General features: G+C 36.0%; 1 protein-coding gene across 1 annotated transcript in view; it reads right to left on the reverse strand.

Moving 5' to 3' along the window:
* Positions 1-23,751, reverse strand: part of LOC115880189 — a 40,538-nt gene extending 16,787 nt beyond the window's left edge. The window contains exons 1-4 of the mRNA XM_030897326.1: positions 23,469-23,751; positions 13,287-13,425; positions 12,060-12,244; positions 3,262-3,545 (exon numbers count right to left, since the gene is read on the reverse strand). Of these exons, the coding sequence (XP_030753186.1) occupies positions 3,262-3,545; positions 12,060-12,244; positions 13,287-13,425; positions 23,469-23,751 (891 nt within the window). The remainder of the gene's footprint in view (positions 1-3,261; positions 3,546-12,059; positions 12,245-13,286; positions 13,426-23,468) is intronic.
* Positions 23,752-24,535: the final 784 nt, after the last annotated feature.

The raw sequence follows: 24,535 nt of genomic DNA on the forward strand, positions 1-24,535 counted from the left end.
TGATATGCTCCTTCCTTAGTCTTCTTATTCAAAGTTGTAACACCAAAGGTTCCAACCCCCATATTTTTCTGATATTATATGTACTTGATATGTACTATACGTCGATACTAGTTATGTACCTTTTGTTAACATTTTAATACGTTTTTTTCGTAATTAATTAGTATGATACCACCCGATACACCATAGGCGTAGTGAAAACATATAATATCAAAAATATTAATATCCCTTCAAGCGGCAATGTTAAGTAAAATATGTGCCACGGTACTGTTTGGAAGAATGGTCACAGTTTGGTCTCGGGTGCTATTTGTCCTTGTATTTTTTAGTCATTGATGAATATACATTATACACCTTAACCTCACTTTTCCACTTTGAAAGCAAATGTTATTTTCGATTTTCGACTTTCAACATTTAAGTGTTTAAAACAGCAAAAGTTTGACAAGGACAAGATTTTGAATGTTGTGTGTTTTGCTGGTCATTAACGTGATTAACGTTTGTTATTGTTCTGCTATTAGACAAAGAATTCTTGGACTATGACACTTTAGCGGCAGAACTAGACTTGTGGCGGGAAAAATGGAAGCAGCTACCTGCAGTCGACCGACCTAAAAACGCCATCGAAACGATAATCGGAGTGTAACCAGTGTATATTTCCAAATATATACATTTTATTAATGATCCTAGCAACTCTACTAGCGTCAACAGCTACACCAGAAAGGTCTTTTTGAACCCTAATGCCGCAACCACGCATGCGGTATTCGGCGATCTCCGATCGGAGCTTCGCCGATTTCCTATGTGTGTGGATGAGGAAATCGGAGTTCGGCGACTCGATCGGCTACGAGAACGAGCGCTCATCTCTATGTTGTTGCTATCAGAGCCCGCATGTGTGGATGGAAAGGCGAAGTCCGATCACGAGCGTTCGGTAGTTGATGAGCGCTCGGAGTTCGCTAAATGCCGCATGTGCGGTTGCGGCATAAGACGATTGAAGGACTTCCTACGTAACTCTACAGGTCAGGAGCGATTGACAGGACTTGCTCTATTAAGCGTACATAGAGAAATAAATATCGATATCGAAGAGGTAGTCAATCGTTTTTCCAGGGAAAAGACCAGTTTATCCTTTAAGATTAATAATTTTTACCTGTTACTTTTTTTTAATTTTATTTTCATTTAAGATTTGAGTGTAGCCCAAAGCGATTTTTTTATTACGCTTTTTTCCTAGCAGCTTTTGTACCCCCCCCCCCAAGCCAAACCCCCCCCGAAATTTTGGTCTAGATACGGCCCTGAGTATATATAATGCAAAAATAAGCGTTTCACCAAAGTAAAACTTAAATAAGTCCAAAAATTTTCAGAGCTGGTAGATCTCGATAAAAGAAACATATTGTCTCTTTCCGTTTCTCAAATAAGTCCAAAATAACCGATATATTTTACTTTGAAAGTTTCCAAAAAATTGATTTTTGGAAATTTAATCTACTACCTATGTATGTTGCCATTTTATGAAGATATTATGTTTTTTAACTAAAAATTATAAAAAAAATTCCAAAAAATCTTTTAAAAAATTCCAATTTTACAATTATTTTTCCGGTAAAAATTCTCATAGACGTGTTGCTGGATCGAAATATACTACCCTTAAAAATAGTTGCACTTATTTAAGTCTCACTCTGAATAAAAAAATATAAAAATTTGTAAACTAGTGTTATTAATGCTGAAACTTCTTTAATTTTCTTTTATTAGCCCTAGCCTCTTGTTTCTCAGCTTTAATTTCCTCGTTAAATATTTTACACCACCATAGAATGCCAATTTTACAAAGGGACTTTATTGTCATGTTTGAAATTAATTCTTGATGTCTTTCACATAATATCCATACAAAATCCAAGTTTTCTTTTAAATACCCCTGAGCATGGATTAGTAATTTTTTTTTGTGAGGCATATTTGTTAAGAAATAACTCCAGCGTTATTATGCCATTTCCCACAGTAACTGTAAAATGCTGGGATAGATTAAAGAATTTTTTGAATCTGTCCATTCCTTATTACTAATAAAAATATTGTGCAGTTGTAAATTATTGGATACTAATTGAGAACAGCACAATTCACAAGTAATTTCTTTCAAAAAATTCCTTAAGATATACCCAGCTACATAAGCTACTGAAAATATATAGCTGCTACCAGCTGAGACTTCCACAGAAATTCTGAGCTTCCACAAGGTTTTAAGAGGTAGGTATCTAATTTTGCCACCTTTTTCTGACTTCTGTAAATAACGTTATAATGTTTATTATAACGTGTATTTTTGTGGATGAATTTTTTTTTTCATATAATAATTATTATAAATTAAATTCCATAAGGCAAAAAAAAATATTGCCAAATATTGCCATGGCATTATTTGGTCTACCAAAACATGGCAATATTAGGCACCTATGAATTAACCAAACGACTAACGATTTCAAGAAATACCTTTGTAATAAACCTAACACCACCACGACAACAATATGGATACCTAAGGACTTACCTTCTGTAATTTTTGGCACTTCAAAATCTAAACCCGAAAACCGCAACGACCACAAATAAACGTTAACTTTTTATAACGGGAGTAAAATAAAAGATGTGTGTACATTTCCAATGCTTTGAGTCGACTTGGCATTATTTTGGTACGTTCAATTAGTTGCCAATATCACTCCTCAGAATGGTTTAGTACTTATACCGGCCGCAAGATCAATGACGTTACGATTTTGGTTGGGATGACAATATTAGGAACATGGCAATAATTACTTTACTTTACGTACTTTATATTATAAGCGGTAGTATAATGTGAAACTTACCAAATTAAATTATAAAGAACACAAATACTAATACATTTAATAAATAAATCACCAATAACCACACTATTTCTTACCATAAAGTGGCGATAAATATAATGAGCAATACAAAACAGTAAACAGATTACATAGGTGAATCCCCGGGTCCCGGTCCCGCGTTCAAATGCCAACTGCCATCTACCATCCATACAGTCGACTAAACTGGCTTTATTATTGGGATTGAGAGTATTGTTCACAGATGTCGCTGGCATAATGATTTTAATTTACAAATATGTTTGAGTCGGGATTTTTGGAATTCACAATGTACGTCATTATGACGAAACCTACCAAAAATCCTACTGACCTACTAATGATAAAATTTTCTACCGAAGCCTCTGCGAAACCTGGTAGATTTAGTAGGTTTCCTACTGAGTTGGCAACACTGACTGTACTATATTATACACGTTTAATTTCGTACCTGCATCATGACGATATCTAGAAAACTTGGCCTATTCTCATTATGTTCTTCAAAAACTTCCTCTCTCGATTCCCATGAAAATATAATTCTAACGACGTATCCACAAAAAATTGCGAAACCAGCAATGGTCAGCCAAACCCATTTGTCAAACGGCAACGTAAATAAGTTTGAATAATAGGCTAATGGAGGTGCTCGGAATATAAAATTTACGGAGAATTCTCTCATTGGAGCGAAGAGGTAATTAAAATGTTGTAAGCGGTTAGCTGGGGTGAAGGACACAGTGCCTAAAAGAACAAATAAATACATTTTCTACGCACAAACCATATACTCATAATATAATTAGGATAACTAGTTTATATGTTACTCTGTTATTTTGAGTATATGGTACGTAATATAGCTATTATAGGATAACTATTTTAAAATGTAGATTAGAAACAGGAAAGGAAGTAAGAAGAACAAATCACTCAACTTATATGTTTTCCAAAGAGCAGAGTCTATTCAGTACCATTCTTCTAACACATGATATTTTACAGTGAAATTTGCGGTTTTACCTAGATATTCGTTTATCGTATTTTATACAGGGTGTTTAAAAAAAGATGTGCCACCTCTCGTGGGGAGATTCCTCACATAAAAGTAAGGTTTATTTTTTATATCAATATAGATCCGATTCTGCTTTGTTTTGTAGTAGTTTTGTAGCAACAGGGGGTTGTTTTTTTTTCGGTTTATTATAATTTTCTTCCAAGTGCTTTTTTAGCGATTCAGATGAAATTCTCAGAGTAAAAGTTACTATAGTAGATATTTTAGTAGTAAAAAAGTGTCGACAGATTCACCTGGGACGCGCATATGGGTTCACTCAAAATTACCCAAAAAAAACATGTGCGCCACTGATTTTTTTCTCTTACTTGCGAAATTCTGTAGGCCGTTTAATGTGCTTTTAGCGATTCGAATGAAATTTTGAGGATAAAAGTTTACTACTTGAGTATTACACATTTTAATACTAAAAAGTGTCGACAGATTCACCAGCGACTTGCATGTGGGTTAAAACTGGAATATGTTTTTAATAAATGTGCGACACTGACTTTTTTTCTTGTTAAGAAAATTTTGTAGGCAGTTCAATAAACTCGAAAATCGATTTAAAAACGATTTTTAACTTTCCGCGAAAATAACAAACTCGCAATCACTCGTTATTTGACAGAAATTGAAAAATAATAATTTCGAACAGGTGTTTGTGTACAATTGTCTAATAGTTAGGCAACCAAACATACATTCGGATACCGATCCAAACCTGTCTTAAGGTGGGTTTGTGCAGTAACGACGAAATCAAACGTATTTAACTTGTAAATGGAATTTGAATGAGGACCGCCTTAAGGCGGACGGGTGCATTAGAATTCAGTTTTTTTTGCAAAGATTCTCACATAGAAATTATGAAATAAGGAAAATCAAAAACGTAATGAATGGTACCTATTTTTATATTTATTAAATCATATTTTTTGAAGTTTACAAAAAATGTATTCAATTATTTTTAACAAATCTTTTGGATCGTTTTCTCGGCGGTAGCTCATCATCCACGGTTTCTACTAATATTTGTTGTGTTAATATTTCTTGAAGTTCATTATCGTCCTCCGGTACCTATTCACACTATTCTGAAAATTACTAAGGTCTTCATTTCCATCGAAATTTTGGGTGTCATCATCATGCTCGTCATCAATAATAGGGGGCCTTGTACAGTTCGAACAAGATTCACCTTTACAATTTTTGCACAAAGATGAGCAAGGCGGTCGAGTTCTTTTACATCCAGATCGATTTGTACACTCTTTTATGCAGTTACAATGAAGCAGCTTAAGTAGTTCATGAGGCGCCAATTTTTCCGTTGTTTTCGTTGGCAGATACATTGTTTCGGATTTAATCCCCTCCGGATTTAAACAATAATTACCAAGCCAAAACTTCACTTGGTTTGGTTTGGTTTGATTTGGAGGTAATTTCCCTAAGTTGATTGCTGTTTATCACAAATTGTTTGTTAATAATCAAATAAAAAACATGTTTTTTCTTTTAAATTTCAAAAAACAATAGACTTTATGATTTTTAGAGAAAAAGTATCTTAATATTTAATCGCAAAAAACGATTGTTAATTAACAATCGAATTTTTAAGCAATAAATAAATATTTTTAAGGAATGGGATTTTTTCTAAAAATCATAATTTTCATCAATAAATATAATACAAAAAATTTTTCGATTTACTAATAAACAATATATTGCTTTATAGATAAGAAATTTTTGAACAATAGTAGTAAAAATTATATTCATTCAAAGTCATTTGGATTAATAATAAAAATAATACAACATTTCGCATTGGTTAATATATAATATTAATAATAATAATGGCTTTATTTAATAAATAAATGGGCGAAGTCTGGCTAAAAAAGCCACTCACGCTTAGCCCAAAAATTTCAATAATGCTTACAATCTAACACAAATATTATAATCTAGTGGTCTATGCGAAAAGATAATTAATAAATAAATATTTTAATAATAAATTAACAGAAAGAAAAAAAAGTTACACAATAACAGAATTAAATTACCTTACCATTTTGAATATCGAATAAATATGATTTTAAATGTATTTTAAATTTTTTAGAGTGTACGAATATATATAATTTTAAATCTTTGATCAAGGCGTTAAACAGGTTGACAGCATTATAGGTGAAACACTTCCGAAACATGGCTGTCCTATGTAGAGGCATAGTAAGAAAAATGTTGTCTCTTAAATCCAACTTATGTATGTTTTACCTAAAAATTAATTTTTGTCCCAAATAGGGAGGTAATGAAGTTTCTATAACACGTTTGAGCGACGATAAAAATATATATTTGAAAGTGTTTTCTACCCTTAACCACTTAAGATTTTGAAGAGCTGCTGATACATGATCATATTTACGTGAGTTATACTGTAATGAAGTTCACACACATAAAAATTTCTAGGACACCCTGTATATTGTGTTAATATTATACTAGAATAATAGGGACTTTATTTTCTTTAATGAACTTCATTAGTGTTTCTATTGTTGAATTAAATAAGTTAAATATTTAATTGCCATTTTGTAAGAGAGTTTTGATCGGTTTTGGTCGCTGTAGTTCGGTGCGAGAAACCGAGACGTGTGCGCCGCTCTCCCTACCAGTGCAGGTTGAGTGGAGGGGAGCGTCAGTCGAGTACCTCGGCTGCTGCAACACTAGAGAGTTAGTTAGTGGTCGCACGTGAACCAGTGAGGTTCGAGTCCGGAGTGCCCTGCCAAGTGCCCTGCTGCCAGCCACCTGCCGCCGTACTGTATAAGGTAAGCATCCACCGCCAACGTGATCAAGAGTAGGTCGTATTCTTTTTATTGTTAATACCGTTTACTTTACTGCCTTGACGCGTTACAGGGATAAGGGAGACAGAGATAGTTATATTCGCTCAGGTAGACCAACCGTCCTCTAGCAAGGTGGGGGGATATTTGAACGGAACGCGCGAACACAGAAAGCTAGGAAAATGTGTATTCGCTCAGGTAGACCAACCGTCCTCTAGCAAGGTGGGGGCCAGGTTGACCGAATCACGTGGACGCGAGGAACGATTTCTTTTGTTAGGGAAAGGAAGGAGAGTGAGGCAGATAACGGGCAAGGTGGTACAGTAAACACACGGGTCGCGAATGTTCACGGAGCTAACACAGGACTTCGCCCTAATCCCGAGGCTGGTTTTGTAGCTACCGTATTTTTCTAGGTGTGTCGTCCGGACGACACCCTGCATCAGTGACGCTGAACGGGATCTCGGCGAAATCCCGAGGTTGACCTGACCGAGCGGTGTGTGTGCGGGCTGCGCTTCTCCAAACGACGTACAACTCGCCGAGACGTCGTGATCGATCCAGGGCTCGCGTGTGTGTATATCCCACAGGACGCTGCTAGTTTCGCGATCTATCCAGGGCTCGCGTGTGTGTATCCCACAGGACGCTGTTAGTTTCGCGATCGATCCAGGGCTCGCGTTTGTATATCCCTCGGGACGCTGTTAATTTCGCGATCTATCCAGGGCTCGCGTGTGTGTATATCCCACAGGACGCTGTTAGTTTCGCGATCGATCCAGTGCTCGCGTTTGTATATCCCTCGGGACGCTGTTAATTTCGCGATCTATCCAGGGCTCGCGTGTGTGTATATCCCACAGGACGCTGTTAGTTTCGCGATCGATCCAGGGCTCGCGCTTGCGTATCCCTCGGGACGCTGTTAATTTCGCGATTTATCTAGGGCTCGCGTGTGTGTATATCCTACAGGACGCTGTTAGTTTCGCGATCAATCCAGGACTCGCGTTTGGGTATCACGGGACGCTTTTAACGTCGACGCCGATCCGAGGTTCGTGTTACGTTGTCAAAACGGACGCCGTTCCAAGAAATGTTTAGCTGCGACCATCGGGACGCCTGTAACGACGTCGCCGCCGTTTAGAGAATCGCGTCATAGCAGAGTATGTTGCTCCGGTACTTACGTGTCCGTGTTCATTAGGACGCCGCTAAATTCAACGTCGATCAGGAACTCGCGTCATCTTATTTAATAGGACGTCATTTCAGGAACGCGTTTTGAATTCGCGTGATAGAATCAGTCAGAGAGTTGCATCTGGGGAATAATCGATCAAAACTCTAGAGGTACACGGTGGTTAGTGTAAATTTTGTTCTGCGAGGTACTAAATATTTATTTTATTTTTATTATTGTAAAGTTTACTTTACGGGTCTTTAAATATACATTTTATTTCACTGTTTCGTACAAACTTTGTAAGTTTATTTCACTGAATCGTAACATTCGAGGACGTGAACCTTCCTGGATTATTTTTGTACATAATTAATTAGTTAAATAAAAGCCTAGTGTTACGTTATAGTTAATTGTGTGTTTTATTTTCTTTTCATCTCATCACTCCCTGGTATCTCCACTGTATAAAAGCTACCCGTATTGGCACTAGTGTTCTCTCAAACACTTTAAACATTGGGATGGCGCCCGAGAAACCGAACCAAGGCAACTCTGCGTCAGTGACCTTTCTCTAAAACGCGGGAGTCTCACAATACACAAATCTACAGCAGGTATTTTGAATTTTTTGTCGCCTGGCAGCGATATTGTCCAGACCCGGATAATAGACAGAAATGCAATATAATAATCGGGAGATAACTTAATAATCGGAACAGAGTCTCACTCTCATTTTGTAGGGTAGTAGTTGTCTGTTTGTGTGTGAATAGAGTAATCTTAAGTTCATACAGGGTGACAATTTGAAAACGAACAGTATTTAATATTGCCTCTAGCGATGATAGTATGAAAATTTGGCGAAACACGTCAATTTACATATCAACGGGGACAATTTTTGAGGCATTTGTTGTCGTGTTACTTTCAACGCCTTGACCCCCAGGGCACCTATCCCTAAAATTTTAAATAGCAACCCCTATTTCTTTTACCATTTTTGTGTTTCTTATAGATTTCTACATAAACTGCATTATTTTTTTGAGAATTTTATCAAAAATTGTCCCCCTTGATATATAAATTGACGTATTTTGCTAAATTTTCATACTATCATCGGTAGAGGTAATATTAAATACTGTTCGTTTTCAAATTGTCACCCTGTATAGTATGTCTTTGTTAATTGTAAAATATGATTTTTGAAAATTTCATATCTTCATCAAAATAAACGCCTACGTTTCTGACGGAATCAACAAGTACGATGTCCTCATTATTTATAGAATATTTTATTTCAGAAGGTGTCTCTTTTTCTCTTCAATTGTGATTTATAGGGGAAGTGCGGGTATTGCCGCCCACTTAAGCAATATGTTAAACAATTAAGTTATTTTTGATGATATAATGAAAACGAGGACGTCAATATTTAATACTTTTCTTTGCTATTGATGTTTTATTGTCAGATTATTCCGATAGATTATTAAGTGTAAAATATTTTTGATTTTCAAAGTATTGCCTTTGGGTGAAATTAGCAACATACGGGAATACCGCTCACCTATAAGGGTAATGCCGCCCACTAAAAGAAACAGCGTAAAAATACGTTTTGTATAATAACATTACTTGTCTTGCAACAATAAATCAAAAAACACATAATTCAAAAATGCAAAAATATTCTTTTTTTATTAAGTGGAATGTTAAAAACAGTTTAGTTATACATGGTGCATCTGCGAAAAAACAACTACCTGTCCATATCAAAAATATTTTCTTTACTTATAGCTACTTAAAGAACAAAAATCGCAAACAAACTTTCTGTAGTCATCGAAACCAGTGCACTCTTTGTGTGCCCACTTGTGGCAAATACCACACCTATACCACATTTCTGATTTGCCGAATTCACCACAAAGCATACATATTTCATCTTCCATTCCACCATCGTCAAGATTGTCGGAGCTTTTATCATCGCAGAGTTCACTTTCATTGCAAGAGGATGCACTGGAAGTATCATCATCAAACTTAACGTTTTTTGTTACTCTCTTGACCGGCAGCGGGACTTTCCCTTTCTTTTTCTGTAACTTTCTTTCTTCTTTTTTTTCCAGCTCAGTTTTCTCTGGAGTGGCTGTGAGGATTTTTGATATTCCTAATTTTCTTGCCCTTCTGTTTAGTCCTTTTTTTTCAACTCTGCGGAGGGCTGTTATTTCTTCAATCGATATATTGGTTTTTACTTTACTCGGATGCTTATCAGTATTTAATAGTGAGGTAGAGGCTTGAGATTCAGTTCCTTGAGATATAGAGGGCTGACGATCAGCTCTTCGAGAGGTAGAGGGTTGAGGCTCAACTTCACGTGAGGCACAGGGTTGACGTTCCGCGTTACCATCAGAGGTAGAGGGTTGAGGTTCATGTGCGTCAGGTTCACGTTGAGCTGTTACTGGTATTTGAGAAAGGGTTGCGGGCAAAAAATCTTCATCTGTAAACACATTTGGCCTATATGGTACAATCCCACTAACTTCGAACCCCTTCTGAGCTTTTTCAATAGTAGCAACACGGATGAAAGCACGATTAAAAATCTCAGCTACATCATATGGTGTTATTTTTTGATGTATGTTTTGTCTCATAAAAAGTGAGCATTCATTCGAGTAAGCAGATTTTAATCGCCCAAAAACTGTTAAGTCAAGAGGCTGCAGTTTATGGGACGTATGGGGTGGGAAGGATAACATAATTATCCCATTTTCACGACAAAATTCATAAGTCGCTAGAGAGCAATGGCTACTGTGGTTATCTAACAAGAGCAAAACTGGATTTTCTTTAGACGCTGCAGAATGTTTTTTAAAATGCTTTACCCATGTTAGAAATAGCTCTTCGTTCATCCAGCCTTTGGTAGAACATTCGTATATAGCGCCTACAGGTCCATTCCGTTTAAGAAGATCGGTCATTCGAGCTCTCGGGTATATAAACATCGGGGGTATATCCCTGAAGCACTTATTGAGCAGCACACGGTGATGTTTCGACCTCTTTCCCAACTTACAGCCTTACCAAGTTGTTTTATACCTCTTGGAGAAATTATTTTGGAAGGCACTTGAACGGTCGTGACACCCGTTTCATCGACATTAAATATACGATTTGGTGGGAAATTATATTTTTTTAGAACCTCATCCAAATTTGCGAAGAAAAGGTTAACGCTGTCTGCATTAAAACCGGAAATTCTCCCTAAGCTGGTTGGTTCAGGTTTCCTCATGGTCAAGCGTGGATGGCGCCTTAAAAACGATTGCAACCAGTCTTTACCCGCCATTTTCTTTTCGTGGTTGAAGCAATGCGGTATATTGTTTTTTTGGGCAAAATCGTACACAATTCTTCGTAAATCCATGGCTGTAAGGCCATAAAACATCTTTGCTAGGTAAATGCATCGCTCTTCTAGTCGTGTTTCTTGATCAGGTGAAAATGTACAATGACGGCCAAGTTGAGGTGCAGAAGGATTATTTGTTTTAAGGCGATCTTTTAAAGTAGAATAGGGGATTCCTGAAAATAAAATTAAAATTGTTAGAACGTTGAATATGAGTATTTTTTTTAAATATTCATACCAAATTCTCTAGCACTCTTCCTTTTCCCTTTTCCATCTCTAACTGCTTGCATAGCGGCCTGGAGTGTTTCAGTGGCCCAGACTGCATTTTGGCGACAATTTTTTGTTTTTGGCATATCTGAAACTATAATTTACTAACTAAAAATAGGCGGGTAATATCGCCCAACTAAAATTATTGAAGGTAATACCGCCTACTGGTGAGCGGTATTACCCAACATCGCCATTTTGTTTACAATTTTTTTTCTACGACGATCGTTTAAGATATCAATAAAAACGACGCACAGTTGGATATAAGAATCATTAAGTAGCATAACGGTCCAAAATTAATTCGATTTTATAAAAAGCATGGTACTTACGGCTTATTTTCCGGCAAAAAAAAATTAGACTGGCGACACACTCTATCACATTGCTATCTGTAGAAGCACTGAAAGTGAATCCAAACGTGCGTTCCGTTTTCTGCGACGCGGGGCAATATCAAATGGCTCCATCGTTGCCAAATTTATAAGTTATGTGCAATATTAACAGTTTTATAGAGATGGGCGGTATTATCCGTTGGGCGGTAATACCCGCACTTCCCCTAGTATCAAAAGCTTTGGCAAAATCAAGCAGAATAAGTGAGGTTGTAGTATATCTAAAGGGATTCTCTGTTACTACTCCCATTGTGGGAGAACTTACTGGAAATTACAGGGACATACATATAAAATACTCTTTTTAATTATGATGTGCTTTCTATACTTCTTATGCCATATTTTAATAATATGTACTAAATTAAAGTTACCTGAAATATCGGCTCTGTCATATATGATGTCTCCAAATAGGCCTTTTGTAAATGTGTTATTAGGTTGTTTGCTTTTGAATCCCCAATCCAGTCTAAATATTTTAACTTGGGTTGTATTAAGAAGATCGCATAACGCATTAAAAAGGATGTAGTTAATTTTGGTTAGGTTATCTATGTGTTTATACCTAAAAAAAGAAATAATATAATATTTTAAATTATTATTATTCTGCTACATAAACCAACAGGCACCATATTTATCATTGAAGTAAATGTTCCAACAAAAACCAACATTGTGTGAATGAACAAGATAAGCGAGCGAAGTATAGTATTTCAAAAGTCAGCTGGAAATGGTTTGCGGCTCCTAATTTCGAGAGTACGTTTATCGGCGTCATTGTCGCCATCATCTGCTCAAATAAATTATTCTAGACCAATCCAAAGGACTTACGAATTACTTTACAGCAATCTAATTACTAATTGCGCGGGTTACAGGAGAGGCTCAGGTTTTACATTCTACACTTATTAAATGCGTTGATATTGTTATGGTAATTTGCAAGTAAGGTCTTAGTTAGTATAGGTTATTCTACAAATAAGATTGTTAAAAATATTCATAAAGGGGTCATAAAGAAATTCAATTTAATCATTACCTAACGTGTATTGAATGTCGATAACGATGTAAAATATATCATAAAACGGTCTTTTCTTAATACACATTTCTTCACGAAATATATCGACCCCTATACATTATTAACTAATAAATCGATAGCATTTTAGTGGCTTTGTAATTGCTGATAATGCTTATTGCCTTGTAGGTGCCTCAATAAAAGCTGAAACTATCCCAAATTAGTTCCTGTCAAACAGGTTTGCCTAGTCGAAACAATTTAATAAATTTTAAATATGATAATAAAAAACGATTTCTTTTTGAAAGCACTTTCCGTCGAATATTCAGTTGTACTTGTGCATTATCTATATAATGAATGTTTTCCTATAATATATATGATTCAAATCCATTTTAAAATAGAACTACAAAAGGTAGTTATTTTCCAAACACATAAAAAATCACAAAAAATATAATGCATAACACCATTTGAGTTTTCTGGATCAACATCAAATAGGAAGTTTCTTTTCGTTCCGGTTGTTTGAAAAAATGAAAAGTTTATGATATTACCGTGTCGTGCGATGTCTGTTAATTTTTATAAAAGCAGAATAACTACTACACATTTATCTTACCTATAGTCAGTTAAATGTTTAAAGGAATCTCGATCGAAAATAACATATGCAACTCGCAATGGCATTTTTAAAAAATTAGTCCTGTTTCTCGTTAGGATAATTTCTTTGAGAGAAAACACTTTATTTGTAGTCCAATTTCCTAAATTATTAGCAATGTATGTTCTGTACTTTTTATTTATTTGATATATAGCTGTTAATTCTATATAGGTATCATTGTGTGTTGATTGTTTTTCTGCAACTGTGACTAAGCTGTTAATTGGAATATCGTAATTCATATTTTTTATGGCGTCCGTTGTTCCAAATATTATCCAGACGTTTGGATATCTCATATACCCTCCAGATTGAGCCTAAAATATGAAACAGCTATTTTATTATTCCTACGTTATCCAAAAACATTATAGGAAAGCTAGTTTTGAACAAAGAGTACAGACCCCTTTCTTACCATATTTTTCACGTTATTAGGGTGCGTGCAGACCTGTCGAGAGGAGCACGCGACACGCATGAGACAAACCTTTGGCGAGATAGCGACTAGCGCGACACTGCCTCAATCTATTTTTCGAGAGACGCCTGCCACGAGCCAAGCAAGCTCTGTATAGCATACACTGATATATCGCAATCTCACGCGACTTACTGCGCCCCTAGCTTTCTTTGATCGGCCGTCGAAAAACCGACAGAAGACGGATAGCAACGAGACTCCGAAGGTTGGATCGCGAGAACCCGTCCACACTTAGCAAATATGGAATGCCTCGCGCGCTACTCGTCACTCACCGTCTGTACGCACCTTTAGACACTCAGACTAACGGCTACCACGGCATATAAAGCCGCGTATAAATATGCCGAGGCAAGTACGAGACAAACCCGAAACGAGTATGAAACGAGGCTATAGCAAATTCTTTCCAAAAGGCGTACTAATATGCCGAGACGAGGACGAGACGAGTCAACCTCAAGCGGAATTCGTCATATTATAGCCTCGAGCCGAGCGATTTAGCCTCGAGCAGAGTCCCTGCCCAGTCGAACGGCGTTGTCTCGCGGCTATCCATTTTCAGTGGAGCCTTTGGCGAACCCACAAAATTCTTCATAGGGCTGTGCGATACTGAGGCAGTATCGATATTTTGGTATCGGTTGTATTGAATATAAAGTATCGATACTTTAAAATATTGATAAATATATTAAAGTATTATTCGATACCATTCAATATTTTAAAAAATTAATTAATAAATTTAAGTATAATGTGTTTTTTAATTGGATTAGGATCGAAAAAAATCAACAGAAGTCCTTTGTTTTAAATTTGTCGACGTTTCGCAAAATTTATTTGCATCTTCAGGACACTACAAAGTTAAGAGAGCAAAATACAATCAAAAAATTTTAAAAATTTAACAAACAACTTAAAACACATATCAGTGGAATTCCACACATACACAATTGGTAAAACTACCCTAATGTTAACAATTAAATAAAATATATGTATATGTTATAAACTTAAGATCGCTTGTAAATAAAAATAATAAGGGATAGGGCCAGAATATAATCAGGATATTTTCTTATTCGCATTTAACGAAAAAAATCGACGATGGTGGCACTGTTTTATACAAAAAACTACCCGGATCAGAACTAAATCAGTCATCAAACGATCTCAAATTACTAAAAGCACTTGGAAGAAAATGATAAAACACTTAACCTAGGGTTGGCAACTTTGAAAATAAAAAATAGGGGCGAGAGGATAAAAAAAGGCACAGGCGAAACATTTTTGAAACGTCGCTCAAATGTCGAGAATTTACCAAAAAGTTATATAAACGGTATGCGATAAATATTTAAAATACACAAAAATATTTATACTCAAAACTTATTAAAATAAAGCAAACCATTGTCAACAAACTTTTTTTCAAGACATAAACTAACAGTAAGTAAACATAAAATTACATAAAAGACACAGATTAACAATTCTTTAAAGCATTGTGGCGATAAACGAATATTTTTTAGATTTTGAAGTTAGTATGTAACAAAGTTTTCAATACGTGAGAGAAAAGAGGACAATCAGATCAAAAAGAGGACTGTTTCTGGAATAGAGGACGGTTGGGAACCCTATTTTAACCCCCTGTAGCTACGAATCAAAGCAGAATTGGATTGGTTGATATAAAAAATAAATCTTATTTTTACGTGAGGAACTTCCCCACGAGAGATGGAACATGTTTTTTGAAACACCCTGTATATGCTTGTTTAATTTCAAAATAGGTAAAAAAACAAGCTAGATAAATTAAAGGAATTCATGATAAATTTAAATTATATTCGGACTGTTTACATAAAAAAAACTGGAGAACGCCGACTACTGGAGATAACGGCACGGCAGCGGCGGCGGCCGTTTTTTTTGAGTCTTTAATTATTTTATTCAATAATATATTTTGTATGTGGTTTGTATATCTATAAAATTTTTAAATAGAGTAACAGCGCTTTCAGATGGAGCGGACCGTACGCGCAGAGCGTCCGCACGGATGTTTTTTCAAGATAGCTCATCCGGACGGAGCATACGCGACCCAGGTGAAATTGTTCATATAAGCTCATGGTACTTGCTCGAAGTCGCGGATGCTCCGTTCCATTTGAAAGCGCTGTAAGATAAGATCTAATTCGACTTTATTTATTTAAAAAATTAGAAATTTAAGTAATTAAGATTTAAATTATTAATTTAAATCTACATTTAAATGCCTATAACTAACATATATTGTAAATAATATATCTGCATTTCTTCATTTCTAAAGTTGTATATTTTTTCAAGGTATTCAATTCGCTACATTATTATTCTATGGCTTTCCATCATTGCAACAAGCTTATTAATAATTTTTAAAATATTATTATGTATATAATTTTAAATCTAATTCCCAGTTTTTTAAACCTTCGCCGTAATGTGCTTTCTGAACAGGGTTTTTTTAAAGCTCGGAGAGTATTTTTTAATTATTTCTATGGCGGGAACTTTATTATTTTCATATTTGCCTTAAATTAAGTTTCTTAGTAGTCTGGATAGTTCAAATTTCTGAATTTTTCTATATCGAATCGTTCCTTTCTTTGTCGATTCCCTTTATTTATGAAAGTACCGTAAGGAACTTCTGAGAGCATGGCCACCTTTTTCAACACACTCGATTTGCCTCTCTTATCTTCTATGCATCCTATATGTAAAGAAGCTTGTTTTACATCTTTAATTCCGTTCAGCAGAAATAGCGCATAATTTACGTTTGAGCCGTTAATAACTCGACGAAAAGTTCATTACGTTTATTCATTTTTCTTAAAATTTTCATGTTTTTATAAAAGAAATCACTAATAAATCTTTGTATATGAGATTTACCTACTTTGGCTAACTTACCTATACTATTTTAGAGAAGACAAAATTGCATCTTTCTAGTTAGGATGCATTATTAACATTATTACAAATAAAGGAAAAATATTTATTTTTATATAAAATGGATGTGGAATCCGAGCCCCTTGAGACTCGAGGCAATTGTTCCGCGGAGCCGCGGTGTATACGCCACTGGTTAAATAGACGCCCCAATCCTTTGATGGTTCGCCAAAGGCTCCGGAAAAACGGAGACAACGCCGTCCGGCTGGGCATAGGCTCGGCTCGAAGCTCAGACCCCGTCCCAATATGACGAGTCAACCTCAAATCCGCTTGAGGTTGACTCGTCTCGGGTGTCTCTCGCACTCGTCTCGACATATTTATACGCAGCTTAAAACAACCGGCAGGCCCAATCTCTTTGGCGGGAACGCTACGCGCATATCCTTGCTCGCGCCGCCATTTCGGGATCCGAATCCAGTGTTGTAGTTTTTGTCATCGACAACAGACAGTTTCGGCAGATCGAGAAATGATGTGCATGGACTTGATACGAAAGGGTGTGTTGAGCTGGATATTCCCTACTCTAGACTTAATATACTTAATTCTATAAGGTTCACTATAATTAATCGTGCTCAGAAAAATATAATGCTTTTCTGCTCAAATGCGCTATGGTCATAGAACGCATTCTGATACTTGAAATCCCTTATAATGTAAGGGAAAATGAAGTTTGAATATGTTGCCATATGGCTACATTTATTATTAGCAGTACGCAATGATTGTAGCCAAATGGCCACATGAAACTTGCGGAGGTAAGATATCTGCATTGACAGTATAGGAAAATGGCGCTATAAATTAAAGACCGTATTTTTACTATCTTTGGAGAAAAAACATCCATATTTATAGAAGTCATTTATTAACGACTGTTTGTTATGTTATACAGTAAAAAAGTAACGCATTTTTCTTAAGAAACAACTATGTAAATTGGACTATAAAAAATATTTCAGTGGTGAAAATGGTAAAATCAATTTTTGTTCTCTGTCAGGCATAAGCGCATATTGCACTTTTGACATTCAATTCGAGACCACCCATTTGTGCAATATCTACACCAACTGGCCTTTAGATGTGTGCATAGGCCAAGGAGCTGTATTATCCAACCTTGAAGCATCCACAGGTCGTGGTCTGATTGGTTGCTCTATACGACTTCTGGGCTGAGTATTATACGAGGGTCTACCTTTCCTTTTTGGTTTCCCAGTGTCTTTTAGAGATTGCGCTATTTCCATTTTAATTTTTTTTAAGGCGACTGCTTTTTGTTTTAGTGCCGCGGATTCGGATCTACAGGGTGGCCCATCGAAAATGTTCCGCAAGGCATAACGGCCAGGGTAATTTTTTTTCAGAAAATTCAAAAACACGTCAATTTTGTTTGTGAGGGGTACAACTTTTGCCCCAAAAATGATTGCAAAATCTTCAACCCTCTAAGCGGAGGTGTCATCCCCCGATTTTTTTCAAATGGGAAGGGAGGTCAAGTGGTACCGCAATGAAAAGTGCTTTCTATTCTCTATACTTTCCTGCTTCGTTTTTGAAGATCGGTCGAGTCGTTGGGAAAATATGAAGGATTGAAATTTGAAAAGTTTATTTAAAAATTTATCAGAGTAAATGAAAAGGATAAATTCCTTCGACCAATTTGCTGTTTTTTCTTATTATTTCTAGATGTTTGCAATCGGGTTGCGCAGATATTCAATGAACGCCATCCTGACAAACACCTTTATGGCAAAATTGTTCGCCAGTTAGTAGCAAAATTTCGCGAAACTGGTTCCGTTATGAATAAAAAGAGGCAGAGGGAAAATCCTGTAGTAAATGAAGCTATGGAGGTATTCGTATTGGGCCAAGTTGCCATGGACAGTATTCTGAGTACAAGAAAATTAGCTAATGAGACCGGCGGGAATCGTACAAGTTTCCAAAGCATATTAAAAAAAAACACAAGTTCCACCCGTACAAAAAATTCAGTTGGTACAAGAACTCAACGAAGACGATTTTGATCGTGGCCTGCAGTTTTGTGAAACTATGAGTGAACGAGTGGCGAATGATAATAATTTCCTATTTAATGTATGTTTTTCGGATGAGTGTACTTTCGTTTTGAACGGTGTAGTTAATCGGCATAACTGTCGGTACTGGGCTGGACAACCCCAGGGTTTTTCACGAGGTACACACACAAACCCCTCAGAAATTGAATGGGTGGGCTGGTATTTTTGGAAATTCTATTGTGGGTCAGTTTAACGATATTGAGAAGAACTTCAACGTACAAGTCACAGAACAGCTATCTAGCAACTACCGCACCTGATCGTTCAACGTTGTGGCAAGTGAAAAAATGCGTAAACATCTAGAAATAATAAGAAAAAACAGTAAATTGGTCGAATTTATCCTTAATTATCATTTACTCTGATAAATGCTTAAATAAACTTTTCAAATCTCAATCCTTCATATTTTCTCAATGACTAGACCGATTTTCAAAAACGAAGCGGGGAAATATAGAGAATAGAAAGCTCTTTTCATTGCGGCGCCACTTGACCCCCCTTTCTATTTAAAAAAAGTTGGGGGATGACTCCCCCGCTTAGAGGGTTGAATATTTTGCAATCATTTTTGCGGCAAAAGTTATCCCTCTCACAAACAAAATTAACGTGTTTTTGGATTTTTTGAAAAAATAAATACCCTGGCTGTTGTATATAAAATCCACCCTGTATATAAAATCCACGCGTTTACAACACACATGTCTAGCATATATGTAAATAATGTTATGTACCATCTACGAGCTCTTCCTGGACTTCTGTAAAGTCCCAAAAGGACATTGGCTTTTTCCACACCCCCATATGCTTATTATAATTCTAGATAATTGAGGGCTACATCCACTTTTTTTTCTCTGCTTTAGAATACCTTTTAACTGTTCCCATTGGTTCAAGCCCGCAAACGGTACTGCCTAACAGAACATACTTGTTATCGGCCCATTTCAAAATCATTATATTTTTATCCTTAACAGTTTTGAGTGGCCGGCCGTAGCGCAAGCAGTTAGTGTGTCGATCTGCGGTGCGAGAGATGGGATAGTATTGGGTTCGATCCTCAGCCAGTACGGTCGCTTTATTTATTTAAATAAAAATAATATTTACTTATCTAAATAGAGCGACCAACGAGCCGCCACCTCAAGGAAGGCAATGGCAAACCACCTTGAGTATATTTGCCTTGTACAGCCTCTCAAATAGTGTCGTTCGGTTTCGGCGATAAACTGTAGGTCCCGTGTACTTGTGAAATACTGATGACACACATCACAAGTACATGCGAGAGGTAGCCCACGCTCTGTATAGAGTATAGCACTGTAAGAAGAAGAACAGTTTTGAAATCGTATGACCCTTGGCCTCGCTTTTGAAGAACTTTATCGGAGATGAGCGTATTAGATTAACACGTTAAGCCCCGGGTGGCATTTCACTGGTGCCTCACTTTAGTGTACCCCTGGGACCGCGTGATATCACAAAGATGCCACACAGTAAGATTTGATTTCGGACGCCGAGGCATCAAGACGATTGCACACTGCTGTGTAAATGTAGTCGGTTTTGAAAATCTGCGGTCCAAAGGGTACATGCATGTTAGCGGGTTGGGAAAATTTTAGAACCTATAAATTTTATCGCATGGTAAAACAGACAATAATTTTTTAGCAGTTTTTTTTATATATTATTATCATTAAAAATACAGTACAACTTATAACTAATTAGGATAAATATATTTTAAACATTTTTGTTAGCCGAATGCACTTCAAAAAAGCAAGAAATACAGACACTGGTTTTACAAACAGAACACAGGTATTTTGATCGTGGCGTTTTATTTTGTGCTTCTGCTCTACCCAGTTCCTGCTTGATTCTTGCGTAGCAAACAACACATTTTTTCTTTTTGCCTTCTATCAAACTATGATTATTACTACCTATTTTGCGTTGGGTACTCACGGTCCAAATAAGAATATTTCGTCCTTAGGACGGGGTGGCACCAACGCGATGACTTAAAAATAAACAAACAAAAATACCTTCAAAATTCCTTTTTTGGCGTATATAAACGTATATAAACCTTACCTACATACAGTGTGACCCACTCAAGACCGGGCACCCTCCATAAAATCTGTGTTTATAGTCCGATTTTGATGATTTTTTTTTCAAATATAAAGTTTCAAAAAATGTACTTTAGGGCTCAATGTCATGTTATTTCACAAAAAACAAGGCCTACTTAATAAAGTTTTTGTGGTAAAAAATTTGCAAAATCATATTAGCGATTTTTTTTCAAAAAATTTGAGTACACCCCTACATTCGGCATCCCCCAAAACAGTTCTGTACCAAATTTCGTTTAAAAATATTAATTATTAATAATTCTGCAGTTAAATTAAATAATTCCCTATTTTTGCCAATTTAACGATGAGTTATCAAGTAACCCTTGAAAAAAACAATCCACGACAACGAGTTTTATTACAAACAATGATAAAAAAATACTACAAGCAACACAATAACCGAATAATAAGTTAAACATATTCAAATAATTCTAGTTGCTTCTACCAGCCCTCCATTCAGTTCAATACATTTGTCGCATCTTTTCTTAGATTAACAGTTACATTCCTAAGCTGCTGTGGTGTAATATTTGCAGAAGCCTCTGTAATTCTAATACGTAATTCATCTACAGATTGAGGTCTAGACTTGTAAACTTGTTGCTTTAAGAAACCCCAAAGAAAGAAATCAAGGGGTGTTAGGTCCGGGGATCTCGGTGGCCACCCAATTAGCGGGCTATTTCGACCTATCCACTTATTTTCAAAATTTTCATTTAACCATTCCCTGACAACTGCCGCGTTATGCACAGGTGATCCGTCCAATTGAAATTTTAAATTCAAACGGGTTTGGCATGGTAAATTATGTATTGCATCCCAAAAGTCATTAATCAGAAAATTCAAAAACGTTGGACTATTCAAATTTCTCTCAAAAAAATATGGACCAATGATTCTATCATCAAGTATGCCACACCACACATTTAATTTCTGAGAATACTGTCTTCTTGTATTGATCACCCATTCAGGGTTTTCGACTGCCCAGAATCGCGAATTTTGAGAGGATACTACTCCGTTTGTACTAAATGTTGCCTCATCACTAAATAAAATTTCTTTTAAGAAATTTCTATTATTTAAATACTCTGCTTGAGCCCATAAGCAGAATTCTAATCGTCTAACATCATCTCCGTTTTCCAAAGTGTGTAAAATCTTTGGTTTAAAGGGTTTAACTTTATTAGTTCGCAAACATCTCCTAATATTTTCCCTTGGTATATCCAAATCAACACTGGCGCCTCTAATGCTTGCACGAGGATTGTTACGAAAATATTCTAATATTTCCTCATTCCGCCTATTTATTCGATGTTCCGGCCTTCTGTTTTTTAGTAAGTATTTTGACACACAACCAGTTTCATTAAAAACTCTATTTATTCGTTGAACCGTGCTTCTACTTACTGCAGGTCTGTCGGGATGTCTGTTGTTAAATTCTCTGGCAGCTTCTCCTGCTTGAAGATAGTTATCACCCACTAAACGAATAATTTCAATTTTATCCCTAATATTTAATTGTTCCATAATGCAAATAATATTTCTTGATACAACACTTTTCTGCGTGCTATTAAATTAATATTCAATTCTACGCTGCAAGAATTGACAGCTAATAAAACCCATTGTTGTGGATTGTTTTTTTCAAGGGTTACGTGATAACTCATCGTTAAATTGGCAAAAATAGGGAATTATTTAATTTAACTGCAGAATTATTAATAATTAATATTTTTAAACGAAATTTGTACAGAACTGTTTTGGGGATGCCGAATGTAGGGGTGTACTCAAATTTTTTGAAAAAAAATCGCTAATATGATTTTGCAAATTTTTCACCACAAAAACTTTATTAAGTAGGCCTTGTTTTTTGTGAAATAACATGACATTGAGCCCTAAAGTACATTTTTTGAAACTTTATATTTGAAAAAAAAATCATCAAAATCGGACTATAAACACAGATTTTATGGAGGGTGCCCGGTCTTGAGTGGGTCACACTGTATGTATAAACGAAATATAAGGGTTTGAAGCAGAAAAAAACCGGTCCCAACAAAACATTTTTTTCAGTGTCACGCCGGGGCTCAACGTGTTAATAAATTATTAACGTCATATTAGACCTGATTGTATAAAGGCTCATTATGCCAAACTGATTTTTTAGATCTATAAATAGTGGCAAACTAGAAAAATAATTATCAAAAAATACGACAGCTTTTGGTTTCTCGTAAATACTCTTACAAAGCGCTATCACCACAAATGCTCCTGCTCCAAGTGACTTTTCGTAATCATTCAGTTCGTTTGGTGTATCGCGAAGTTCATTGAAAGTATGCGTTCCTTGGTACGGTATAAAATCATATATAAAGCCCGAAACGCCTGCCCTAACAAACAATTTGAACCCCCATTTATGGAGTTTGTTTTTGATGTACTGACGAAGATTGCCGGCAAAAGTCCTTGTAAGGAACCATTGTTTCGTCAATGGAATATTGGTTCTCGAGTTGAAACTGTCGACAATTTGCTTTTATTTTATTTATTAATGGGCGTATCTTGTAGAATCTGTCTTTTGTTTCATCTGTGATTTGGGAATTATCGGCAAAATGAAGAAAGCGGCGTATTTTTTAAATCGTCTCGCAGGCATCGCATCTGCAACGTGGTATTCTTGTATGAATTGACCAATAATTTAAAATTGCTGGTAGTTTTATTATCCCTATAGTAAGAACTATTGCGAAGAAAGAGGTAAATTCAAAATTATCCAGGTCAAGAGAGCTACCGGTCACTTGAGTACAATATAGATTAGTTTGATCCACTATTTCTTGCATAAGATCAAACGAAAAGAATTTGATGAAGTCCTCTAAAGGCAGTTTTATATTTTCGACTTGTGGAATCTCTGGGGGTAACAATAAATCCATGGGCAAGTCATCTTCCGTCCAGTTGTAAGTAGTTGTCTGCTTCTTTGTTTTCTTCTTGGGTGGTCTTATTGGCTCCTCTTCTTCAATATTCGAATAATCACTATCCACATCTGAATCCGAAACGACGATATCTTCATCTATCATAGCCCTTTCTTCTTCCGACTCCGATTCAAAAGCAAGAATATGGTCGCCCGCACCTTTTTCAATTTATATCTCTTCTTCTTCTTCAGAACTGCCGTAGTCCGATAGGTCAGAATCCCGTAACTCCTTAGGGACGTAAGGTATAGGCATATCATTTTTATTCTTTTGCGCATAAAATTTGGAACAACTAATAGAAGCAAAATTTGACGAATTCATATCGACACTGATCTGAAAGAAAAACGTTGAAGTTTGTTGTTGCCATATGTCTACGTCAAATTTCAAACTTATTTTACTCCTAAATACTTGTACTGTAAACATAACTGATATATGACTTAGGGCGATAAATCCACGTAAAATACCCCTGCGAAAAAGCAGAATTGAAAACAAACTATTACTTACCAAAATATTCAATAATAACACACCGCGTTACGCGCTATGCACACAGCCGAGAGAACGCAACCATTTTGTTTAGAAAAAAATTCTAAATCGTGTCTCTAGATGGCGATACCCTACTACTCCGTTCGAGATATTTTTGTAGCCATACAACAACGTTGACCAAAACAGTACGTTAGTCGCGAGAACGGAATAAAATGGTTTTGTTAATGTTGCCATAATATGGCTACGATACATCTTATAGGGTTAAGGAATTGCCCGGTATAAATGGTATAAAAGTTGTCAATCATCTCCCACATTTATTAAAATGTGAAACTAATTTAAGTGTTTTTAAGAAGAAGTTGAGAAGCTATATCTGCTGGAGACTGCGGTTCGTGAAAAAAATGCGTTTTGC

Source organism: Sitophilus oryzae, unplaced genomic scaffold (genome assembly GCF_002938485.1).
Source record: "Sitophilus oryzae breed Bouriz unplaced genomic scaffold, Soryzae_2.0 scaffold_1620_pilon_pilon, whole genome shotgun sequence".
In the NCBI taxonomy this organism is placed as follows: Eukaryota; Metazoa; Arthropoda; class Insecta; order Coleoptera; family Curculionidae; genus Sitophilus; species Sitophilus oryzae.